Raw genomic sequence first — 22,404 nt, forward strand, 5'->3', positions numbered from 1 at the left:
TTCTTGGTACCAAATCCTTTGATTTATTGGTTGCACCAAAGTCACAGACTGGCAGAATAAATACTGGTGACATTTTATTTCTTGTCACCTCATTAACATAGATCGGCTCAGGCTGATTAGTTCTCCTCTAGACATTAGTTAGAATGGCCCTGTAACTTGGTGCTATACAAAGTAGAATGGTTTGTGATTGTTGCTTTCCTAGGGGGATTTAAAGTTTTTCGTTTATTTTTTGTGTGTGCATGCACATGACACTCTCATACGTTCTGCCCCATTTCTTTTTTCTTCCCTCAGAGCTAGCTCAAATAAACATCTTTAGCTCTTTCTTTAGAAAAAGAAGGGAAAATCACATGCCAATCCAAGTAGAGAAAGGTACAGAAAACAGAAGCAGGTGGGAAAAGGCACTTTATAATTCATTAATTTATATTGGTATCTCTTAAAATTTTTCTTTTTATGAAAAAGAAGTGAAGAATGTTAGAAGGTCATAAACTAATAAGAGACCACATAGTTTAAAATATTTGCCACTTTTTTTTTTAGGTTTATTGACTATTACCAACTTTCAGTATGGTTCAAATAATTAAATACTGCAACTGGGACATTAAAAATACAAGCTAATTTACCAAAATAATTGTATTCTGAATATTATGTACAATATTATACATTTTACATTACATAATGGGTTTTTATACATAAAGGTAAGATTTCTGATTATTGGAAATACAAAGTACAACTGAACAAAACATTCCTATGCGTACATACACAATCACTCAACTGGAACAATCAAAACCATCTATGAGTGTGGTTATTAAAAAATAAAATTACATTCATACAATGGTAGAAAATGAAATGTTTTTATTAATTTGATTATTAATACAAAACCACACATATATGAATTATATAACCTAGTGTTATATATTTAAAAATCTTTATTCTTACAACTGAAATGTCTCTACTCCAAGGGAAGTTTCTGATTTTTAATTTTCTTATTTTAAGGAATCTATTATATTCACAATGATTAAAATGCCTTACACATAGGCAAAAAGCAGACCCAATCCCAGCAAACAGAAAAACCATAAGAGTCTATCATATCACCATATGTTTCACCATATAGTTTTGAAAAATAATCCTATTTGCAGTTTGGTATGTCTTCATATTTATACTTATTATCAAAGTGATTGCATATTGAGGCACAGAGCTTAAAGAGGAAATATATATTACTTATAGGGAACCAGACACTGAAACAAGACTATCAATCAATGGCTTCAGACAAAAAAAAAAAAAAAAAAAAATTGAGAATGGGTGCTCACATAGAAACACCACACGCAAACACTCATTAGTTTTTAACCAAGTCACTAGTCCTTCAAAAAGATGAATATGCTGATGTGTCCATACCTTGTTTGAACACTGCAATACCTGATTAAGACCAGGATACTGCCACATGAGTTTTAATACTCTCTCATTTTTAAATTCAATTCCTCTTAAACAGAACAGCTATGATTTTAAAGCAATGACATTTTTCTAACTGATCTGAAAAGTCTGAAAAACAATGTCTTTACAACAAAAATGGATTTCCAATTGTATGTCACTTTGTACACAGATCTCACTCCAGAGATACATAGACTGGTGAAAATTCTATCAGAGCTATACATAAAGACATCAGAAGGGCAGCAATTAGTAAACAGGCCATTCTCTTTAAAGTCTGCATGGCATTTTGCAGTACTCTCTGTTCTTAAATCCTGTATTTTATCAAAGGCAAACAAAGAACACCTGGGAACTGGAAGCCAGAAAGGTAACACGCTGAAACATATACAAAATCAATGACCTTTCCAACATCACATAATCTATTAAAAAATTGGGACTTGGGGGCTCAGGTTTACTTTATTGTTTTTCTTCTTTTTCATGTTTAGCTTGAATATAAAAGAAGCTCTAGACCTACGTTATCAAAATATATTCATATAAATGTATGCGCATTTCTAATACAAAAGTTTTAAAAAAGTCTAAGTTCTTAATTTTTGTAATTAAATATCCTAGAGTTCAGTAGGCAGATTTATGTTTGAGCAGCTTGAAAATAATCCGTTGGCTGAGCGTTGTCTAGAAACTGGGTGCAGCTACATTTCAGCTCTTCGATGCGATTTCTCAGCAACTGCAGCCCCGTCTTCTTCCTCCTCTTCTTCCTCCTCGTAGTGTTCCTCTCGGCCTTTGGGGCGGTTGTCATCTCGAACTTCTTGCTCTTCTCCATCATTATTTTTATCATCAGCCTTAAAATTAAAAGAAAAAAGAAAAACTAAGAGATAGTATAGAGTTAGTGATAAATAATTCTCTCTAAAAACAGGATGAAAAATTATTCATTTTTGGAGGAAAAAAAAGGAAGAAAAATGATATGTAAGCAACAGTGCTGCTATCTCTCCTACTTTTCATGTTGTCACAACTTTTCCTAATTTCAGGTGGGCCTGTTAAATTCAGTGGTAACTCAGAGGTACCATTACCCACTGGTACCTATCCCAAATACATATATCTCTCCTATACACATGCACACCCACAAACACTCAAGTGCTCAATAGAAATATGTATCCCGGTCATACATTTTCATCATTTTCCCCATAGGTCTCTTCAGCATTATGCTCCAGTTCCCTTTTTTTCTCTTCAGTCAAATCTTCCTGAACCTAAAACAAACCACAGATATCATTTAAACACTTTTGTCTTTTAAGCACTTCGATAATATATTTTGACACTGTTATCATTTAAACACTTGCAATAATATATTTTGATTTCCAAAAAGTTCACTCAAAATAGCAGAAGCAAAATTAAAGTAAATATAAAATTGAAAAAATATGTCAAGGATTTATCTACTAGGTGTGAAGAAATGTATAAGGGAGGAGCCAAGATGGCCGAATAGGAACAGCTCTGGTCTACAGCTCCCAGCATGAGCGACACAGAAGACGGTGATTTCTGCATTTCCATCTGGGGTACCGGGTTCATCTCACTAGGGAGTGCCAGACAGTGGGCGCAGGCTAGTGGGTGCGCGCACAGTGCGCGAGCCAAAGCAGGGCGAGGCATTGCCTCACTTGGGAAGCGCAAGGGGTCAGGGAGTTCCCTTTCAGAGTCAAAGAAAGGGGTGACTGACGGACGGCACCTGGAAAATCAGGTCACTCCCACCAGAACACTGCGCTCTTCCAACGGGCTTAAAAAACGGCGCACCACGAGATTATATCCCGCACCTGGCTCGGAGGGTCCTACGCCCATGGAGTCTCGCTGAGTGACAGCACAGCAGTCTGAGATCGAACTGCAAGGCGGCAGCCAGGCTGGGGGAGGGGCGCCCGCCATTGCCCAGGCTTGATTAGGTAAACAAAGCAGCCGGGAAGCTCCAACTGGGTGGAGCCCACCACAGCTCAAGGAGGCCTGCCTGCCTCTGTAGGCTCCACCTCTGGGGGCAGGGCACAGACAAACAAAAAGACAGCAGTAACCTCTGCAGAATTAAATGTCCCTGTCTGACAGCTTTGAAGAGAGCAGTGGTTCTCTCAGCACGCAGCTGGAGATCTGAGAACGGGCAGACTGCCTCCTCAAGTGGGTCCCTGACCCCTGACCCCTGAGCAGCCTAACTGGGAGGCAACCCCCAGCAGGGGCACACTGACACCTCACACGGCAGGGTATTCCAACAGACCTGCAGCTGAGGGTCCTGTCTGTTAGAAGGAAAACTAACAAACAGAAAGGACATCCACACCGAAAACCCATCTGTACATCACCATCATCAAAGACCAAAAGTAGATAAAACCACAAAGATGGGGAAAAAACAGAACAAAAAATTGGAAACTCTAAAACGCAGAGCGTCTCTCCTCCTCCAAAGGAACGCAGTTCCTCACCAGCAACGGAACAAAGCTGGATGGAGAATGACATTGACGAGCTGAGAGAAGAAGGCTTCAGACGATCAAATTACTCTGAGCTACGGGAGGACATTCAAACCAAAGGCAAAGAAGTTGAAAACTTTGAAAAAAATTTAGAAGAATGTATAACTAGAATAACCAATACAGAGAAGTGCTTAAAGGAGCTGATGGAGCTGAAAACCAAGGCTCGAGAACTACGTGAAGAATGCAGAAGCCTCAGGAGCCGATGCGATCAACTGGAAGAAAGGGTATCAGCAATGGAAGATGAAATGAATGAAATGAAGTGAGAAGGGAAGTTTAGAGAAAAAAGAATAAAAAGAAATGAGCAAAGCCTCCAAGAAATATGGGACTATGTGAAAAGACCAAATCTACGTCTGATTGGTGTACCTGAAAGTGATGGGGAGAATGGAACCAAGTTGGAAAACACTCTGCAGGATATTATCCAGGAGAACTTCCCCAATCTAGCAAGGCAGGCCAACGTTCAGATTCAGGAAATACAGAGAACGCCACAAAGATACTCCTCGAGAAGAGCAACTCCAAGACACATAATTGTCAGATTCACCAAAGTTGAAATGAAGGAAAAAATGTTAAGGGCAGCCAGAGACAAAGGTCGGGTTACCCTCAAAGGGAAGCCCATCAGACTAACAGCGGATCTCTCGGCAGAAACCCTACAAGCCAGAAGTGAGTAGGGGCCAATATTGAACATTCTTAAAGACAAGAATTTTCAACCCAGAATTTCATATCCAGCCAAACTAAGCTTCATAAGAGAAGGAGAAATAAAATCCTTTACAGACAAGCAAATGCTGAGAGATTTTGTCACCACCAGGCCTGCCCTAAAAGAGCTCCTGAAGGAAGCGCTAAACATGGAAAGGAACAACTGGAACCAGCCGCTGCAAAATCATGACAAAATGTAAAGACCATCAAGAATAGGAAGAAACTGCATCAACTAACGAGCAAAATCACCAGCTAACATCATAATGACAGGATCAAATTCACACATAACAATATTAACTTTAAATGTAAATGGACTAAATGCTCCAATTAAAAGACACAGACTGGCAAACTGGATAAAGAGTCAAGACCCATCAGTGTGCTGTATTCAGGAAACCCTCTCACGTGCAGAGACACACATAGGCTCAAAATAAAAGGATAGAGGAAGATCTACCAAGCAAATGGAAAACAAAAAAAGGCAGGGGTTGCAATACTAGTCTCTGATAAAACAGACTTTAAACCAACAAAGATCAAAAGAGACAAAGAAGGCCATTACATAATGGTAAAGGGATCAATTCAACAAGAAGAGCTAACTATCCTAAATATATATGCACCTAATACAGGAGCACCAAGATTCATAAAGCAAATCCTGAGTGACCTACAAAGAGACTTAGACTCCCACACATTAATAATGGGAGACTTTAACACCCCACTGTCAACATTAGACAGATCAACGAGACAGAAAGTCAACAAGGATACCCAGGAATTGAACTCAGCTCTGCACCAAGCGGACCTAATAGACATCTACAGAACTCTCCACCCCAAATCAACAGAATATACATTTTTTTCAGCACCACACCACATCTATTCCAAAATTGACCACATACTTGGAAGTAAAGCTCTCCTCAGCAAATGTAAAAGAATAGAAGTTATAACAAACTATCTCTCAGACCACAGTGCAATCAAACTATAACTCAGGATTAAGAATCTCACTCAAAACCGCTCAACTACATGGAAACTGAACAACCTGCTCCTGAATGACTACTGGGTACATAACGAAATGAAGGCAGAAATAAAGATGTTCTTTGAAACCAACGAGAACAAAGACACAACATACCAGAATCTCTGGGACGCATTCAAAGCAGTGTGTAGAGGGAATTTATAGCACTAAATGCCCACAAGAGAAAGCAGGAAAGATCCAAAATTGACACCCTAACATCACAATTAAAAGAACTAGAAAAGCAAGAGCAAACACATTCAAAAGCTAGCAGAAGGCAAGAAATAACTAAAATCAGAGCAGAACTGAAGGAAATAGAGGCATAAAAAACCCTTCAAAAAATTAATGAATCCAGGAGCTGGTTTTTTGAAAGGATCAACAAAATTGATAGACCGCTAGCAAGACTAATAAAGAAAAAAAGAGAGAAGAATCTAATAGACGCAATAAAAAATGATAAAGGGGATATCACCACCGATCCCACAGAAATACAAACTACCATCAGAGAATACTACAAACACCTCTACGCAAATAAACTAGAAAATCTAGAAGAAATGGATAAATTCCTGGACACGTACACTCTCCCAAGACTAAACCAGGAAGAAGTTGAATCTCTGAATAGACCAATAACAGGATCTGAAATTGTGGCAATAATCAATAGCTTACCAACCAAAAAGAGTCCAGGACCAGATGGATTCAGAGCTGAATTCTACCAGAAGTACAAGGAGGAACTGGTACCATTCCTTCTGAAACTATTCCAATCAACAGAAAAAGAGGGAATCCTCCCTAACTCATTTTATGAGGCCAGCATCATTCTGATACCAAAGCCAGGCAGAGACACAACAAAAAAAGAGTATTTTAGATCAATATCCTTGATGAACATTGATGCAAAACTCCTCAATAAAATACTGGCAAAACAAATCCAGCAGCACATCAAAAAGCTTATCCACCATGATCAAGTGGGCTTCATCCCTGGGATGCAAGGCTGGTTCAATATACGCAAATCAATAAATGTAATCCACCATATAAACAGAGCCAAAGACAAAAACCACATGATTATCTCAACAGATGCAGAAAAAGCCTTTGACAAAATTCAACAACCCTTCATGCTAAAAACTCTCAATAAATTAGGTATTGATGAGACGTATTTCAAAATAATAAGAGCTATCTATGACAAACCCACAGCCAATATCATACTGAATGGACAAAAACTGGAAGCATTCCCTTTGAAAACTGGCACAAGACAGGGATGCCCTCTCTCACCACTGCTATTCAACATAGTGTTGGAAGTTCTGGCCAGGGCAATTAGGCAGGAGAAGGAAATAAAGGGTATTCAATTAGGAAAAGAGGAAGTCAAATTGTCCCTGTTTGCAGACGACATGATTGTATATCTAGAAAACCCCACTGTCTCAGCCCAAAATCTCCTTAAGCCGATAAGCAACTTCAGCAAAGTCTCAGGATACAAAATCAATGTACAAAAATCACAAGCATTCTTATACACCAGCAACAGACAAACAGAGAGCCAAATCATGAGTGAACTCCCATTCACAATTGCTTCAAAGAGAAGAAAATACCTAGGAATCCAACTTACAAGGGATGTGAAGGACCTCCTCAAGGAGAACTACAAACCACTGCTCAAGGAAATCAAAGAGGATACAAACAAATGGAAGAACATTCCATGCTCATGGGTAGGAAGAATCAATATCGTGAAAATGGCCATACTGCCCAAGGTAATTTACAGATTCAATGCCATCCCCATCAAGCTACCAATGCCTTTCTTCACAGAATTGGAAAAAACTACTTTAAAGTTCATATGGAACCAAAAAAGAGCCCGCATCACCAAGTCAATCCTAAGCCAAAAGAACAAAGCTGGAGGCATCACACTACCTGACTTCAAACTATACTACAAGGCTGCAGTAACCAAAACAGCATGGTACTGGTACCAAAACAGAGATATAGATCAATGGAACAGAACAGAGCCCTCAGAAATAACGCCACATATCTACAACTATCTGATCTTTGACAAACCTGAGAAAAACAAGCAATGGGGAAAGGATTCCCTATTTAATAAATGGTGCTGGGAAAACTGGCTAGCCAGATGTAGAAAGCTGAAACTGGATCCCTTCCTTACACCTTATACAAAAATCAAGTCAAGATGGATTAAAGACTTAAACGTTAGACCTAAAACCATAAAAACCCTAGAAGAAAACCTAGGCATTACCATTCAGGACATAGGCATGGGCAAGGACTTCATGTCTAAAACACCAAAAGCAATGGCAACAAAAGACAAAATTGACAAATGGGATCTAATTAAACTAAAGAGCTTCTGCACAGCAAAAGAAACTACCATCAGAGTGAACAGGCAATCTACAAAATGGGAGAAAATTTTCGCAACCTACTCATCTGACAAAGGGCTAATATCCAGAATCTACAATGAACTCAAACAAATTTACAAGAAAAAAACAAACAACCCCATCAAAAACTGGGCGAAGGACATGAACAGACACTTCTCAAAAGAAGACATTTATGCAGCCAAAAAACACATGAAGAAATGCTCATCATCACTGGCCATCAGAGAAATGCAAATCAAAACCACAATGAGATACCATCTCACACCACTTAGAATGGCAATCATTAAAAAGTCAGGAAACAACAGGTGCTGGAGAGGATGTGGAGAAATAGGAACACTTTTACACTGTTGGTGGGACTGTAAACTAGTTCATCCATTGTGGAAGTCAGTGTGGCGATTCCTCAGGGATCTAGAACTGGAAATACCATTCGACCCAGCCATCCCATTACTGGGTATATACCCAAATGACTATAAATCATGCTGCTATAAAGACACATGCACATGTATGTTTATTGCGGTATTATTCACAATAGCAAAGACTTGGAACCAACCCAAATGTCCAACAATGATAGACTGGATTAAGAAAATGTGGCACATATACACCATGGAATACTATGCAGCCATAAAAAATGATGAGTTCATGTCCTTTGTAGAGACATGGATGAAACTGGAGAACATCATTCTCTCATTCTCAGTAAACTATCGCAAGAACAAAAAGCCAAACACCGCATATTCTCACTCATAGGTGGGAATTGAACAATGAGATCACATGGGCACAGGAAGGGGAATATTACACTCTGGGGACTGTTGTGGGGTGGGGGGAGGGGGGAGGGATAGCATTGGGAGATATACCTAATGCTAGATGACGAGTTAGTGAGTGCAGTGCACCAGCATGGCACATGTATACATATGTAACTAACCTGCACAATGTGCACATGTACCGTAAAACTTAAAGTATAAAAAAAAAAAAAGAAATGTATAATATGCCTATTACAAAAATCAATGTGATTGATCCTGAATGTAGGACTTTTCTGTTTGAATTTCTGGTTTATCTGAATAATGGTTAAAATTCCAAATATAAAACATCTGAAGACATTTAGCTTATAAAATCAAAAATTCTGGCTAGGCGTGGTGGCTCACACCTGTAATCCCAGCACTTTGTGGGACTGAGGCAAGAGGATCACTTGAGCCCAGGAATTTGAGTCCTGGGAAACAAAGTGAGACCCTGTCTCTACAAAAAAGAAAAATTTATAAAATTAGCTGGGCCTAGTGGTGCACGCCTGTAGTCTCAGCTACTCTGGATGCTGAGGCAGAGGATCGCTTGAGCTCTGGAGGTCAAAGTTGCAGTAAGCTATGTTTGTGTCACTGCACAACAGCCTTGATGACTCAGCAAGACCCTGTCTCCCCAAAAATAAAATAATAAAATTAAAATTCCCATTTCTCTATATGGGAGAACTGTAGAAATTTGAGAGCTGTGACACAATGTAAGTTCTATGGAGGCAGGAACTGCCTGTCTTATTCAAGTCACTATCTAGATCAAGCTTGTCCAACCCGTGGCCTCTGTAAATCCTCTGTAAAGGCACGAAGGATAGACACCGCTGCCTACATACAATGTAGTAGAAATTTTATGTATCTATTCTATACTTAAGAATATATTTCTCTGGCTAAAATATCTAGAAAATAAAATACAATCATTTCAATTTCTTTATGAAATAGTCTATTGAACTGCCTCAAAAATTCCTCTCTCTCTTTAGTGTTCTAATACAACCTTTCTGTTTTAAGTAGTTTTCATTCATGTGCACTATTATTACTATGTAAATGATCCCAATATTTATCTCAAAATGTAAACTAAAGCAAGCATCCAAATATTTGTGCTAAATAGTCTCTATTTAATGATCATATCTCACAGAAATACAGGGTAGGGCATTTTCTAACTTGTTAACTATTTTGAAAACCATACATATGCCAAAATGTTTAAGTCACTTGAATGCTTTCAAAAAAACTGCTGAACATCGGTTAAGTATAATGCAGTCTCCTAATACCAAAGAAAGTCCGATCTCTTCTAGGATCAGAGAATAAGATCCTTGAATAACACAAAAATCACTTATTTTGGTGGGGGGAGTGGAGGAGACTGTGGAAAAATCTAAGAAATGAACAACGGAAGAAAAGTATACAGATGCTATAATTCAGAAGAAACAAATTACGTGCTGCCTGAAGGTGTACAGCGCAGGTGAGACAAGAATGAACTGCAACCTCACAGAAGAGCTTTGGACAAAACTTGGCCTGTCGAGAGCCTACAAAGGTGACTCTTCAAAGATACCCTGGGCAGAGCCAAACCATTGTGAACCTCTTCTAACCAGTCCAACGCCAGTTTGACCCACAGCCTCTAAACTAACCTCAAAATAAATACATTTTGAGGACAAAGGCATTGAATATCTATTGTATTCATATTTCCTGGTGGAATGAGCTAAAGACCTATCTTGTCTCACCTTATGGTTCTATCGGTGGTCCATAACATCTCCTCTGCCCATAGTCGTAGAACCTCATAGTGACATTCCACAGGACATTGGGATGAAAACAATGAAGTACTTACTTCAGGCCTATCTTAAGGTCTGACTAATTGAAACGTCATTAAATTGCTGAAGTGTCCCTGTCAATTTTGATTAACAAAGACATGTCTTTTACAGCCTTAATAATGAAAATATATTATTTATAAACATTAAAATGTTGTAGTTGAGACTGGGGAAAAAAACAGCCTTGAGTCTATGCCGTATGGCAGGAAGAATATCTAAATCAGAGATCAGCAAACTTTTTGTGTGAAGGGCCAGATAGCAAATATTTAGGCTTTCTTAGCCCTAAGGTCTCTCACAATACAATTTGACCACTCTATGTAGCACAAAAAAAAAAAAAAAAAGAAAACAAAAAACTATAGACAAGCAGACATGTTTGTGTTCCAATAAAACTTTACTTATGAACTAGGCTGCAGCCTGTAGTTTGCCAACTCCTAACATATACTATGGAGTCAGAAAGACCGAGACTAAAGACTTGGCTCTGCAACTTTTCTGACTGTATAACTCATAAGGTCAATTGTTTTGGTTATGAAAATCTTTAAGCAGATGCAAATGAAGAAAATCATTCAATAAACCCCTTAGAGCCACCTCCAATGTTCAAAAGCTATTTCAATATTGCCACACCTGCATCATCTATCACTTTTCTATTTTTTACAGTGAATTATTCTTAAAAATTCTAGATATGTAATTTTACCTTCACGTATCAGTATATATATCTAAAAACAATAAACAACTTATATAATCATAATGTGATTATCACACCTGATAAAATAATTCCATAGTAGCATCTGATGTCTCGTCCATACTTACATTTTTATCATTGTCCTAATGCCTGTTTACAGTTGGTATATTCTAATCATGATTTAAAGGAAAAGAACACATAACATGGGATTCACTCCCCTTTTTTCCCTATTGCTATGGATTTGCAGTCCTGTAAAATGACCCACATTCTGAATTTATTTGCTTCTTTATTATCACTTAACTCATTTCTCTAGTCTCAACATTTCCTATAAATGGAAGTTAGCATAAAAGTTTGAATGAACTCAGGTTCGATTTTAAAAATAAGGGTATTTCAGAGGTGATGGTGTATATTTCATATATTTTTTAAATCACATCAGGAGGCACACACATTTATTTGTCCCACTTTTAGTAAGGCTAAGGTTGGCCAGTGAGCTCAGGTGGTGACAGCCTGATCCCTTCATGGTAAAGTTCCCTGACCTCTGTTCATCTAGTAACATCATTCATTGATGACTGTTGCTTAGATCAATTGCTTCAGTTAGGGGTTACAAAAAAAAGGTCACTTTCTATTTCCATCGTTCTGTCTATATTCACTAATTTCTATAAAGAACTTCCCCATATCAACTATATAGTTACTGTGCATGGTACACTTAATTACGGTAGCCTTTAAAATCAGACCTGGGTGAGCTCTAATCATGTTTCTAACAATAAATAAAAGCTATGCAACCTTCCAATTTTTAACTAATCCCCCTGAAGCCCAAATTTCTTATATGTAAAATAATAGCATTGGGTGAAAAATCAATGATCCTTAATTTCCTGTATGTATGTGTGGTTGGGGAGTCATGGACCCTTTTAAGACTTTGGTTAGAAAGTCTTTAGCAAATGGGCATATATACACAGATAGGAGTTTCAGACTTCCCAGATGTCATCCACAACTGTCTGCCCTAGGACTATTTCTCTAAACAGTATGATCCTGAGCCGTCAGAATCAGCTGGTGGTGGGCGGGTGAAGGGGCACTTATGAAGAACTCTGCTTCCTAGGTTCCATAACAGATAAGATCAAAATCTCAAGGGTAAGGGTCTGGTCCAGAAATCTGTGTATGCCACAAACTCTTCAAGGTGATCCTTATTCACAGCAAAGACAAAGAACTATTTCCTTGAGTAATGGATGCTAGGTTATCTCATTAGTCTCTGGAGATGGACTATAGAAAATTTAGCTTGTTTACCAGTTGTCAATATAATCTTATTTAGAGACCACTGATTTCAACGACTCTTTAGGGAACCCACAAATGAAAATTTTGTAATTTTCCACACATATAGAGAACAGACTCTTAGTTAAATACACATTATTATTCTAGTAATATATTACTGATATTTGGGGCAAAAGCAATGCAAACTCATCTGAAAGGCAGTAATGCCTTTAAGTAATGCTTCTCAGTAATGTAAAGGAACAAAATGATATGGAGGTTCTAACTGATCTTTAAAATATGACTAGAATAATAAGCAGAAGCCAAATGATATTCTTTTATAATGTAGACATACAGATTATGTCTCCCACAACTGGCCCTCTTAGCAACCTGCTAAAGCTGTCACAATGCTTTGTCAGATTTCCCAAACAATGCTTCTTGTTACTCATTTTTATCTACTGAAATATGTTTTAGGCATTTTAGAAATGAGCCTTATCTGATGACACAAAGTTTAATAAACGGCCAAATCCAAAATAAAACAGGTCCACTGAGAAGAGTCTGAAATGGGCTTTGGCTAGATATCCTCTCTTGGTGTCTATTAACACCTTTCTTTTACACACTGAAGATATTATGGTTGTGCCAGGGCAGAGAGCTGAGCCTCAAGTAGGTAAGAACAGTAGGATCCAAAGAGATAGATAGAATGTGATGAACAAAAGGCCTTCAGCAACATTAGCTATAGTGACGAACACCCTGCTTTAACAAGAGAGTTTCTTCCAATTGAAAAGCTTCTTGGCCAGGCATGGTGGCTCACACCTGTAATCCCAGCACTTTGGGAGGCAGAGGTGGGTGGATCACCTGAGGTCAGGAGTTCAAGACTAGCCTGGCCAGCATGGTGAAATCCCATCTCTACTAAAAATACAAAAATTAGCCGGGTATGGTGGCAGAAGTCTGTAATGCCAGTTACTCGGGAGGCTGAGGCAGGAGAATTGCTTGAACCCGGAAGGCGGAGGTTGCAGTGAGCCAAGATCACCTCATTGCACTCCAGCCTGGGTGACAGTCAGACTCTGTCTCAAAAAACAAAAAACAAAAAAAAAAAAAAAAAGAAAAGCTTCTTGACACGGTGATTCACAGGCTGGTAGTCTCATGTAGGTGTACGTACATATTTGGCCAGTGAAGGTGAACAAATGCCTTGTACTTGTTCTCTTCTGCACGTTCAAGATTAATCCGTTTTCAGTTACACTGAGGGAAATTAAAGTATTCTGATTTCTTGGTCATTTAATCTATATATTTTTGAACATGTAAGTAATTTTAAAGCTTACACGGCACTTTTTGGCAATGCCATAAATTGTCTTGTTTGCTTACAAGGCGATAAAACGTTTGGAATGTAAGCAACGTAAGGAAGGGATCATGCCTTCCACTCAAACAATCCCAAACAAGAAACAAGAAATGCTTGTAAGTCTTAGAAAGATAACACTACTGCACTAAGATAAAAGAAGGCAGAGTAGTATAAATTTCCTAAAATCATACTTCTTTTGGGTCCTCTTAGAGGCCAAGTCTGTAAGTTTGATGGGCTATACCTCTGAACAGGTGTGGCCCAGGCAAGAGGCAATTCTTCCTCAGGAGGAAATGCTGACAGAAATAAGTTTGTGTGCTGGAGAGGAAGGGAAGCGATGGCAGCCACAGGCCTTACATTCTAGTGGTTAGCTGGGGCAGCTGCAAGACTCTAAGGTTAAATGGAGATTAAAAAACAACAACAACAACAACAACAACAATGCACAGTTCCACAACATTTCATGGTTTTTCAGAGTGCTTCCACCAATGAGGTTTCATACACATATGCACTTATAAACAATGCAGTATGTGTTTCCATATTCTATGTTCCCCTTTATTTTTCTCATTTTGCCATAGTCTGACAAGAACTTTGTCTCTATCACTAGTGCTTAAATGGTATTTGGGAACCACTCTTCTCCTCTCTCAAGGGAAGACCTGGGAACGATGGACAGAGGTGGGAAGATGCAAACATTAATCATCTCATAACCACACACAAATATACAACACAACATGAACAAGGGACACTCGGGGGCAGAGAGGAAAGTTTACACTGGGAAGAAAAAAAGGCACGTGGGACTTCCACTAAGAGCACATGGAGCAACAGTTCTCAGTGATGGAGTGGTAACCTGGAGCACATGCCGGAGGAGGCCTGAACACTGCTTTAAGAATTTTTGGCAGGGAACCAGGTAAACAGAATTAGGACCTGGGGCCAGGTGCAGCAAGAGGAAGAGTCATGTCAGTCCAGCAGATCTGAAGGGGATGATTGGTGGGATGAGGAGCAGTTACTGAGTTTAGGCAGCACTCAGCCAGGGCAATCTCCTCTGTCTTAGCACCATTTCTCCTTTCCTCTTGCCTCTTTCTTCTCTTTCTACTCTTGATTCCTCTTGGATCTCAGGATTTCTCTCCTGTACCTTAACTGATCATAATATAAAATTGAAAAGGAATCAGTAAACACTGGTTAAAATTTTGTTTAATCTTCTGAATTTTTAAAAAGAAGCCAAGGTGAACTTTTCTCTTTTAATCCCTCAAAGATTCCTAGTATTGGACATAATAAAACAAAGTGGTATTAGTCTAGACATCCTGTTATATGAGAAGCCTGGATGAATATCTTTTTCTTGCCAAATGTCTTAATATTCAAGGTCACTATTTTCTCTGCTGCTCTCTTTCTGACAAGACAGCCAAGGGTCTTGATTAGGATGAGAAACCAAAGAACAAAAAGATCAAGCCAGTTAAAGTGCATGTTATTAGAGATGTTGCCAGTGACCTTAAAGAGCAACATCCTTTTCTGTTTTCCTGGTATAAGCACAAATTTTATCATCAGCTCTGAAAAGCTTACAAAATCAGTAAGAACAAGAAAGCAGACCTAGTCGAGGGAACTGTGTGTGTGAGAGCACAGCTCATGATTTCTGCACAGGATCTCCAGTGATGGGGTGTGTCTGTTTAGTCTGCCATATGTCCATCCTCCCATGGGGTTCCCCATAGGGATAAAACCACACATTTGCAAGACACCTGGCTGAGAAGCAGCTCTGAACCAGGGTTTTAATTTGGGAACTACTTACTGGTCCATAATGAGACTAAATACAGGGTCTTGGCCTAATTTGTATCAGACTCTTAAATATTGCAGTTGTTTATGCAGCGGAATGCTGTGATAAAACGGCTACAACAAGCAGCATTCACCAATTACACCACATGCAGCACCACAATAATCAACTACACCGTAAGCAGCACCACAATAAACGCTACTTATATCTAATTAACAACAAGATGCCCGAAGTTTACAATGAAAAGCAAACTAAAATATTAAGAAACTCTATCCAAATGCATTTTATTCAGCTGAGCTCTTTACATCTTTTCCTCCTCTTTTATTGTTAAATTTAATTAAGATACTGAATTCTTAAGAAGGAAGAGGCCAGAAGGAGAGACTGTAAAATTTACAAAAATGTTTGGAGGGTGTTAAGTGGATTCCGATAGACACTATGGGGTATTCCTGTGAGGTAGGCACTGGGGAGATGCCTGAAGAGAAAGTTACAGGGGCAGTCCAGATTCCCTCAATGTGCAGAGGGAGAGAGGAGAAAATATTCTTACAAAAGATTGCACAAATCTAAGTCCACCATTCCTGGAAAGCCAAATGCCTTCTTAATTCAAAATTTCAGGTGAGAACCAAAGAGATGGATTCTATTACCCTGCTTTTGTTATCTTCTAACCAAATGTCTCCAGTGACATGATCCATTTTTGCTTTAAACCACCCTTTCTTATCCTGCTTAAATTTTTCTGAACATTTCTGTGGAAGGCATGTCAAAGTCAATACTGCTGAGGTTTGTTTAAGGTTAGTGTGTGTGATAGACCAATCTGATCAGTCTCTGGGATTCAATCCTTACTACCTCCTCTTCTGCCTCTTCCTGGTACTGTTCATCAACATTGTCCTCCTGCTGGTCTGGATTTCCTGCCATCTGTTGGAAACAAAAGGGCAGGTTCATGTTACTGTACATCAGAGATGCCTTTTACACAGTACTCTGGGACAAAGAACAAGCATACCACCATGAAAAGGGCACTTTCAAAGCGTCTGTGGCCAGGAAATGATGAGTAATCATTCTCAATACAAAGCCCAGGATGTCCGTTACCCTCTCTCTGAGTACAGGCATATCATGTCATAAAGTGGCCTAAAAACCACCAAAGTGGCAAACCTTCCGTCAATGTGGAATATGACTAACCTTTTACATAAACCAGATGTTTCTTAAAATAGCCCAGTTAAATCCACCCTTCCTCGTGGCATCTGCTTACCACCAAATGTTCCTCCACTTCTGTATTCTCTTGCTTTTGATTACTTTGTTTTTGCTCTTCATTTTCATCTGGCAAATTTTCTTCTCTCACTTGCTCGGCTTCTTCAAATTCATCCTCACCTTGATTATTAGGGTCATCTGCTGGGTTTACATCTTCTACAGCTGCCCTCTGTAAAATTTTAGTAAAAAGCAACTATCACTTCAAAACTGAGGATCAAGTTTAATTTCATTTGAAAAGGCTGCCCACTGGCAGAAAATGAAATTGTCCTTCCCTAAATTGTTCAGATCTATCCTTGCCAAGACTCACAAGAATCAAGCATCACACTGTCAAAAGAGAAAACTCCTGCTTTACTTGTCAGAGGCTTGATGAATCAGAATGACGTTCAAATAGCACTTCTTTCCTGCAAGTGATTTCAAAATAGTTCTCAAAACTCTACTGACACAAGTAATGTGAACAGAACTGAATAAACAAGAAAATAATTAATAAAAGTCAGAGGACCAAGTGAGGAAAAAAAAATACTAATTTAGGTGGGGGATTTAGATGAGCAATTAACTCTTTTCGCTATGTTGATTTTTATAGTAACTTCCCTGTGCAAGCAATTTTTAACATGTCAGCAGGTGAAAAGTTGTTGATGGGAAAGAAGGCCCATACCAGAAAGGACCCATAAAAAGGATATGAAAAGGAGACAAGAAAAAGGCTAATTCAAAAGGAAATGGTCATTTTCTAGTATGGATCCAATTTCTTTATTAACAATCATTCCCATGAAACAGAGAGATGCTGAACTGGCGAGGGATGGGAGTTAAAAAGGGCTGAGCTACCCAACTGCCCAATAGGGCAATATATTATGAAAAATGTCCTCCCAACTCATCTCCCAAATTACTGTGCTCAACAAAGGCCCTTCATATTATCAACTTTAGAATTATTTCAATTTTCCACTTAAGCTCCCAAAGCACCTTCCAAATAATACACATCCTAATAAAGATTTAGATTTTAGAGCCTGAGATGGAGAGGAACAGTGATGCTTGTCATGAGCTTCCCCAATCACTCCCAGGTCATCAATAGGACACTTACTAAGCTGTAAATGCTTCTAAGAGACAGTAAAGCCACAGAGTAGGATTTGGTCTCTATCAGTATTTTCCAGACAAGATTCTACTTCAATTCACTTAGGAGTCTTGAACATGTTTGAGAGTTCACTGCCATCTCAGCTGATCTATTATCTGCACATCCCTGGCCACGAATGTTACTCCAGTGCAAATGACACTATTCTTGGGAACGTAGAGACTACCAAATTACCACCTTCACACTAAACTCTAATTACTCCACAATCTCTTGTCATATGGATTTTCTTTAGTGCACTATCAAAAATTTGTATGGAATTACAGGAAAAATGTAACATATTCTTTTCAGAAAAAAGTACCAAATATCTTTTGCAAACGTTCATAAAATTGACTAGCTCAACTCCGACCAAGTAACAGGTATGAATTAGCAGGCACAGTTGTTACGTTCAAATAAAACAGAAAAAGAGAGGAAAAAGTGGGATTAACCACTTCTAATTAAAAGGAAGAATGGTACAGAGGCCAATGTTTCCCAGCATGTTCCCCAAAACAAACAAACAGATGACAGGAAAGTAAAGGATCATATAGTCAAGAAATCAAAGCCTACAGCAGTTCCCAAACAAGTGACTGAAATGCCCTTCCTCCCACCCCATGCACATTTGCAGGCCTTTGTACACTTGCTTTCTTGCTCTCTCCTGGATAGTCTCTTGCTCTCTCATATGGTTCTGCTCTCAAGTATTTGCCTTTTCCTGAAAATATTTCAGGACTAGGTTCCCTGGAGCATATTTTCAGAAATCTTGATGCAAGGAATGCCAGAGAAAGGTGTTCTGCCACATCTCAGTGCAAGTTAAGTGGAAAAGCTGTTTCCAGCAAAAGGGCTTTAAGTAGCTAGCAGGATGACTTTCTTGATGATTAGCAAGGACATGGGTCCTCCTTTTAATCAGGGCTCATGTGATATAGCAGACTGACTGTTATAAACATGGTAGTTGATCTATTAGCAAGAGATGACAGGGCAGCTAAAATAAGCTTAAAAGTCATCTACGCATACACACAGGAACAGGCTCACTAAACATTTGCTTGCTTCACTTGTAGGCAGGGCCAAGGATCTAGCCCACCCAGCTGAACTGGAGGTCTCAGTCTTTTTTGGTAAACACAAACAACAATGCTGGTTATTAGATGTCTACCTACTTATATTATAAATTTTCTGTACCATTGCATACCTGAACAACTCTTCATGTCTCAGACCACATATCCTTATCCATGTATTTATTAAAATGGTCACTAGACTGCTAAGAGATTACAGAGAGTCACACAAATACCTAACACTCTAGCAGACTGCTCAACATGCTCAGGAAGGGTTAGTTTCCTTTCTCTGGTCCCATCTCCAACTTCCACACTTGCCTTTTATTCCTCCTAGCTTTCAGAGTTACTACATATTTCAATGTCTCTCAGTTTTGCTTTTCTAGGTTTTAGTTTTATTAATCTAAAAGTCATCAGAAAAAAAAAATCCTGGTTTTGTTTTGTTTTTTTTTTTCCCCAGAGCAACTTTTAAACCAGCTCATCACATACATGTACACCATGGTTTACAGTTAAAAACACTGCCCATATATAATTATGCAAGCCATTTTCCTTCTGGGCTGAGGATATAACAGAAATATCTGGGGCTGAAGGCTGGCGTCAGGCAAGTTTTCAACTCTCTTTCCCACCTTATGAGTTTACATGTGTCAGGGGCAGAAGAGAAGATACTTACATCTGCCTCAGATTCTGGGTCGGCTTCTCGGGGTCCTTGTTCACGAGGCTCATGTCTATTACCTGGATCTCCTTCTGCTTCATCTTGGTGCTGGTTTTCTCTTTCATAGGCTAGCAAATCAAAGGAACTAAAATCAGCCCAAAATGAATCAAACAGGATTTCCCTTTCAACTCAAAGAAAAGCCACCAGTGGACTTTTCTACAGACTACAATACCTCCACCTCTGTTAACATAAGGCCTATGTCCTGGCTTTTCTGAATAAAGTTATGTTCTCTTCACAGACTCTGTGTCTACAGAGATGATATGGGTCAGACACTTTTCTTCTAAAATAAATATTTTTCACAGGAGCTGTAATTTTTCCCCCGTATGCAAGAAAACAACAACAATCAAAACTCTCTCAATAAAAGAAAGCCCAGTTGATTGGACACTGTTGAAGAAATCAACTAATGTTTGATAATATCAGAGGAAGTAGCTGGGCTCCAAAAGAAGAAATTGATAGTTTCAGGAAATGCAAGGAAGAACTGCCCCATCTGTGGAGCTCAGAAACAAATATAGCCCATCACATGTTTTCTGATGTCATCACAGTAATGATGACGACCGCCACAGCCCAGAAACAGCACACATTCATACTCAGACATTTACTTGCTGCTTTTTGAAAAAATATTTAAAGAGAATTGTATGAGCACAAAAAGAGAAGAACAAATCACTTTTTAAAACAAGTAAGATAGAAGAGGAAAGTTTAAGTATATGGAGTGTACTAAGCCTAGAGAAAATAATGATACGGGGTAACTTACCATCAGCCTTCAGGTGCACAAAGGGGTTTACTACATAGAGAAGAGGACAAGCCATTCTCTAGTCTTACTGATATGAGAACAAAAAAGCTTAAAGTGCCACATGGGGGACATAAGGAAAACAATTTCTTGACTGTAAGAGCTGTAAGATATCACAACGGGCTATTGAGGGAGGTTCTATGTAATCACTTTCTTTTTGACTTTTTAGAAAAAGATACACATCTAAGTGTTAGTGGTGCCAGAGAGACAGTAAGTTACATTCTGGTTCTATTATAACAGTAAGCAATATTTGATAAATTACATATTAAGTGCTTATCATAAATGAAAGCTACTATTGACTTAATTTGAAAACGTTTTAAGGCAATGATGTGAGGACTTCCAAGGTAAGGAGAAAATGCAGATGTTTCCCAAAGCATAATAATCCTATAATAATTTGTCAGAAATATTATAAATATTTAGTATATAAAAAGCTTAAACTACAGGGAAAATGATAGAGAGGAAACAGATTATCTTGAGCATTTTTCACTACCAGCATGTACTGTTTAAGAGGATTAAGAAAAAGACACAATTCACAAACCTCCTTTGCATTTAGGTATGCATACAGCTCATTGATGTTATATAATATTGGCTCATTGATAATATACAATGTTATCAAGTAATTTATTAAAACATTCATCATCTAGGAAGTCTCACCACCTCCTTCCTCTTCTTGGATTCCCTGGTCCTCTGCTCCCTGAACGATATCATTATCCATAGCATCATAATGAGCTTGCTGCCTACAAGAGACACAAACATGATAAATCCAGTGGGACAAAATTCAGAGGCACAGTTTGACATAGGTCATTTATCTTTAAAGACAGTAATAAGTAATGTTTCTCAACATTTTTAAGAAGCCATGAAAAATTTTTAAAAACCTCTTATGTATGCAATTAGGTATAATAAAAATTCCAGATACACTTTCAAAAGGTATCTTAAAAAGATAAAATATCTTTTAATGATAAAATAAAATAAAGTTGGCACAAAGCCTGCAAGGCTATTTGGAGACCTAACCTACCACTTTTGAGCAGAAAAAAAATATTATTTTTAAAATTAAATATTTGGTATTTAATTTTCAAGTAGCTGTCCTGCCTTGGCTATTTGAGCAATATGAGCCCCTTCATGAATCACAAATGCACAAAACTGTTTTTAATTTGCGTATGAAAACTGGAGCAGGGGCTGTCTTCGTTCATTGAGGAAGGGGACGGCTACCGGAGCTGCTCTTGGTGCTGCGGCCGGCCCTCCTCAAGCTCAGCCTGCCTCTGCAGGGCCATCTCTCTTGCCAGCTGCTGCTGCTGCTGTTGCTGCTGCCGTAGTAAGTGCCCCTGCAGCCTCTGCTGGTGCAAAGCTTCCTGGTGTTCCCGCAGCTGCTGGGCCTCCTCCGCCTGCTGCACTGCCAGTCTCTGCTGTTCCAACTGTTCCTCATAGGGTGATTGGAATTTGATCATTGGCTTGGCTGAAGGGTACACCTAGGGTGAAAAAGAGTTGGTGCAGAGCAAGAGGGGTTAGCTCCTCTGGGTTTTCTCTTCATTTGTTTCTCCTGACAAACTCAGGAGGCAGAGCTGGTTTATTAACGACTATTTGTCAGGTGAACTGTGATTATACATGAAGTCCAAAAACTCCTATTTCCCAACTTTCTCTGAATCACCCTTGGCTTTTTTAGCAGCTGATATTTCCAACTGCTGGTATTAAGGCAGATTTTCAATATGCTCCCTTCTCAAATGGAACAGAAGGCACAACAGAAGATAACAGTTTCAAACTGTAAAATTTATGTTCACAAGGCTCTGATATAAACAAGTAGTTGGTAACTTTGGTAACTTCACATTAACTGGGCAATCTGTGACCTGATGCTATGCCTAAGGCTTTTTCCATGAACAGTTAAAGACCGAGGGATGCTAATTAACTCTAGTAATGTACATACCAATCCCAGGCTAAGCATAGCCAAAAAAAAAAAAAAAAAAAAAAAGCCACATTCCAGGTAATAGTGGAAAAGCAGATATTCAATTTTTTTTTC

General features: G+C 38.7%; 1 protein-coding gene across 8 annotated transcripts in view; it reads right to left on the reverse strand.

The window, feature by feature from the left end:
- Positions 1-505: 505 nt before the first annotated feature.
- The window catches only part of GOLIM4 (golgi integral membrane protein 4), an 86,750-nt gene continuing 64,851 nt past the window's right edge, over positions 506-22,404 (reverse strand). For 3 of the 8 annotated variants that reach the window (XM_008970931.5, XM_008970933.5, XM_055110661.2), the window contains 7 exons: positions 21,603-21,859; positions 21,048-21,130; positions 19,565-19,674; positions 16,760-16,927; positions 16,360-16,428; positions 2,580-2,660; positions 506-2,255 (listed from right to left, as the gene is read on the reverse strand). In XM_008970931.5, coding sequence (XP_008969179.3) covers positions 2,106-2,255; positions 2,580-2,660; positions 16,360-16,428; positions 16,760-16,927; positions 19,565-19,674; positions 21,048-21,130; positions 21,603-21,859 — 918 coding nt within the window. In that variant the 3' untranslated portion in view covers positions 506-2,105. The remainder of the gene's footprint in view (positions 2,256-2,579; positions 2,661-16,359; positions 16,429-16,759; positions 16,928-19,564; positions 19,675-21,047; positions 21,131-21,602; positions 21,860-22,404) is intronic. The other 5 variants (XM_003817687.6, XM_008970934.5, XM_055110660.2 and 2 more) reach the window with 3 other exon arrangements.

Source organism: Pan paniscus, chromosome 2, assembly GCF_029289425.2.
Source record: "Pan paniscus chromosome 2, NHGRI_mPanPan1-v2.0_pri, whole genome shotgun sequence".
Classification (NCBI taxonomy): Eukaryota; Metazoa; Chordata; class Mammalia; order Primates; family Hominidae; genus Pan; species Pan paniscus.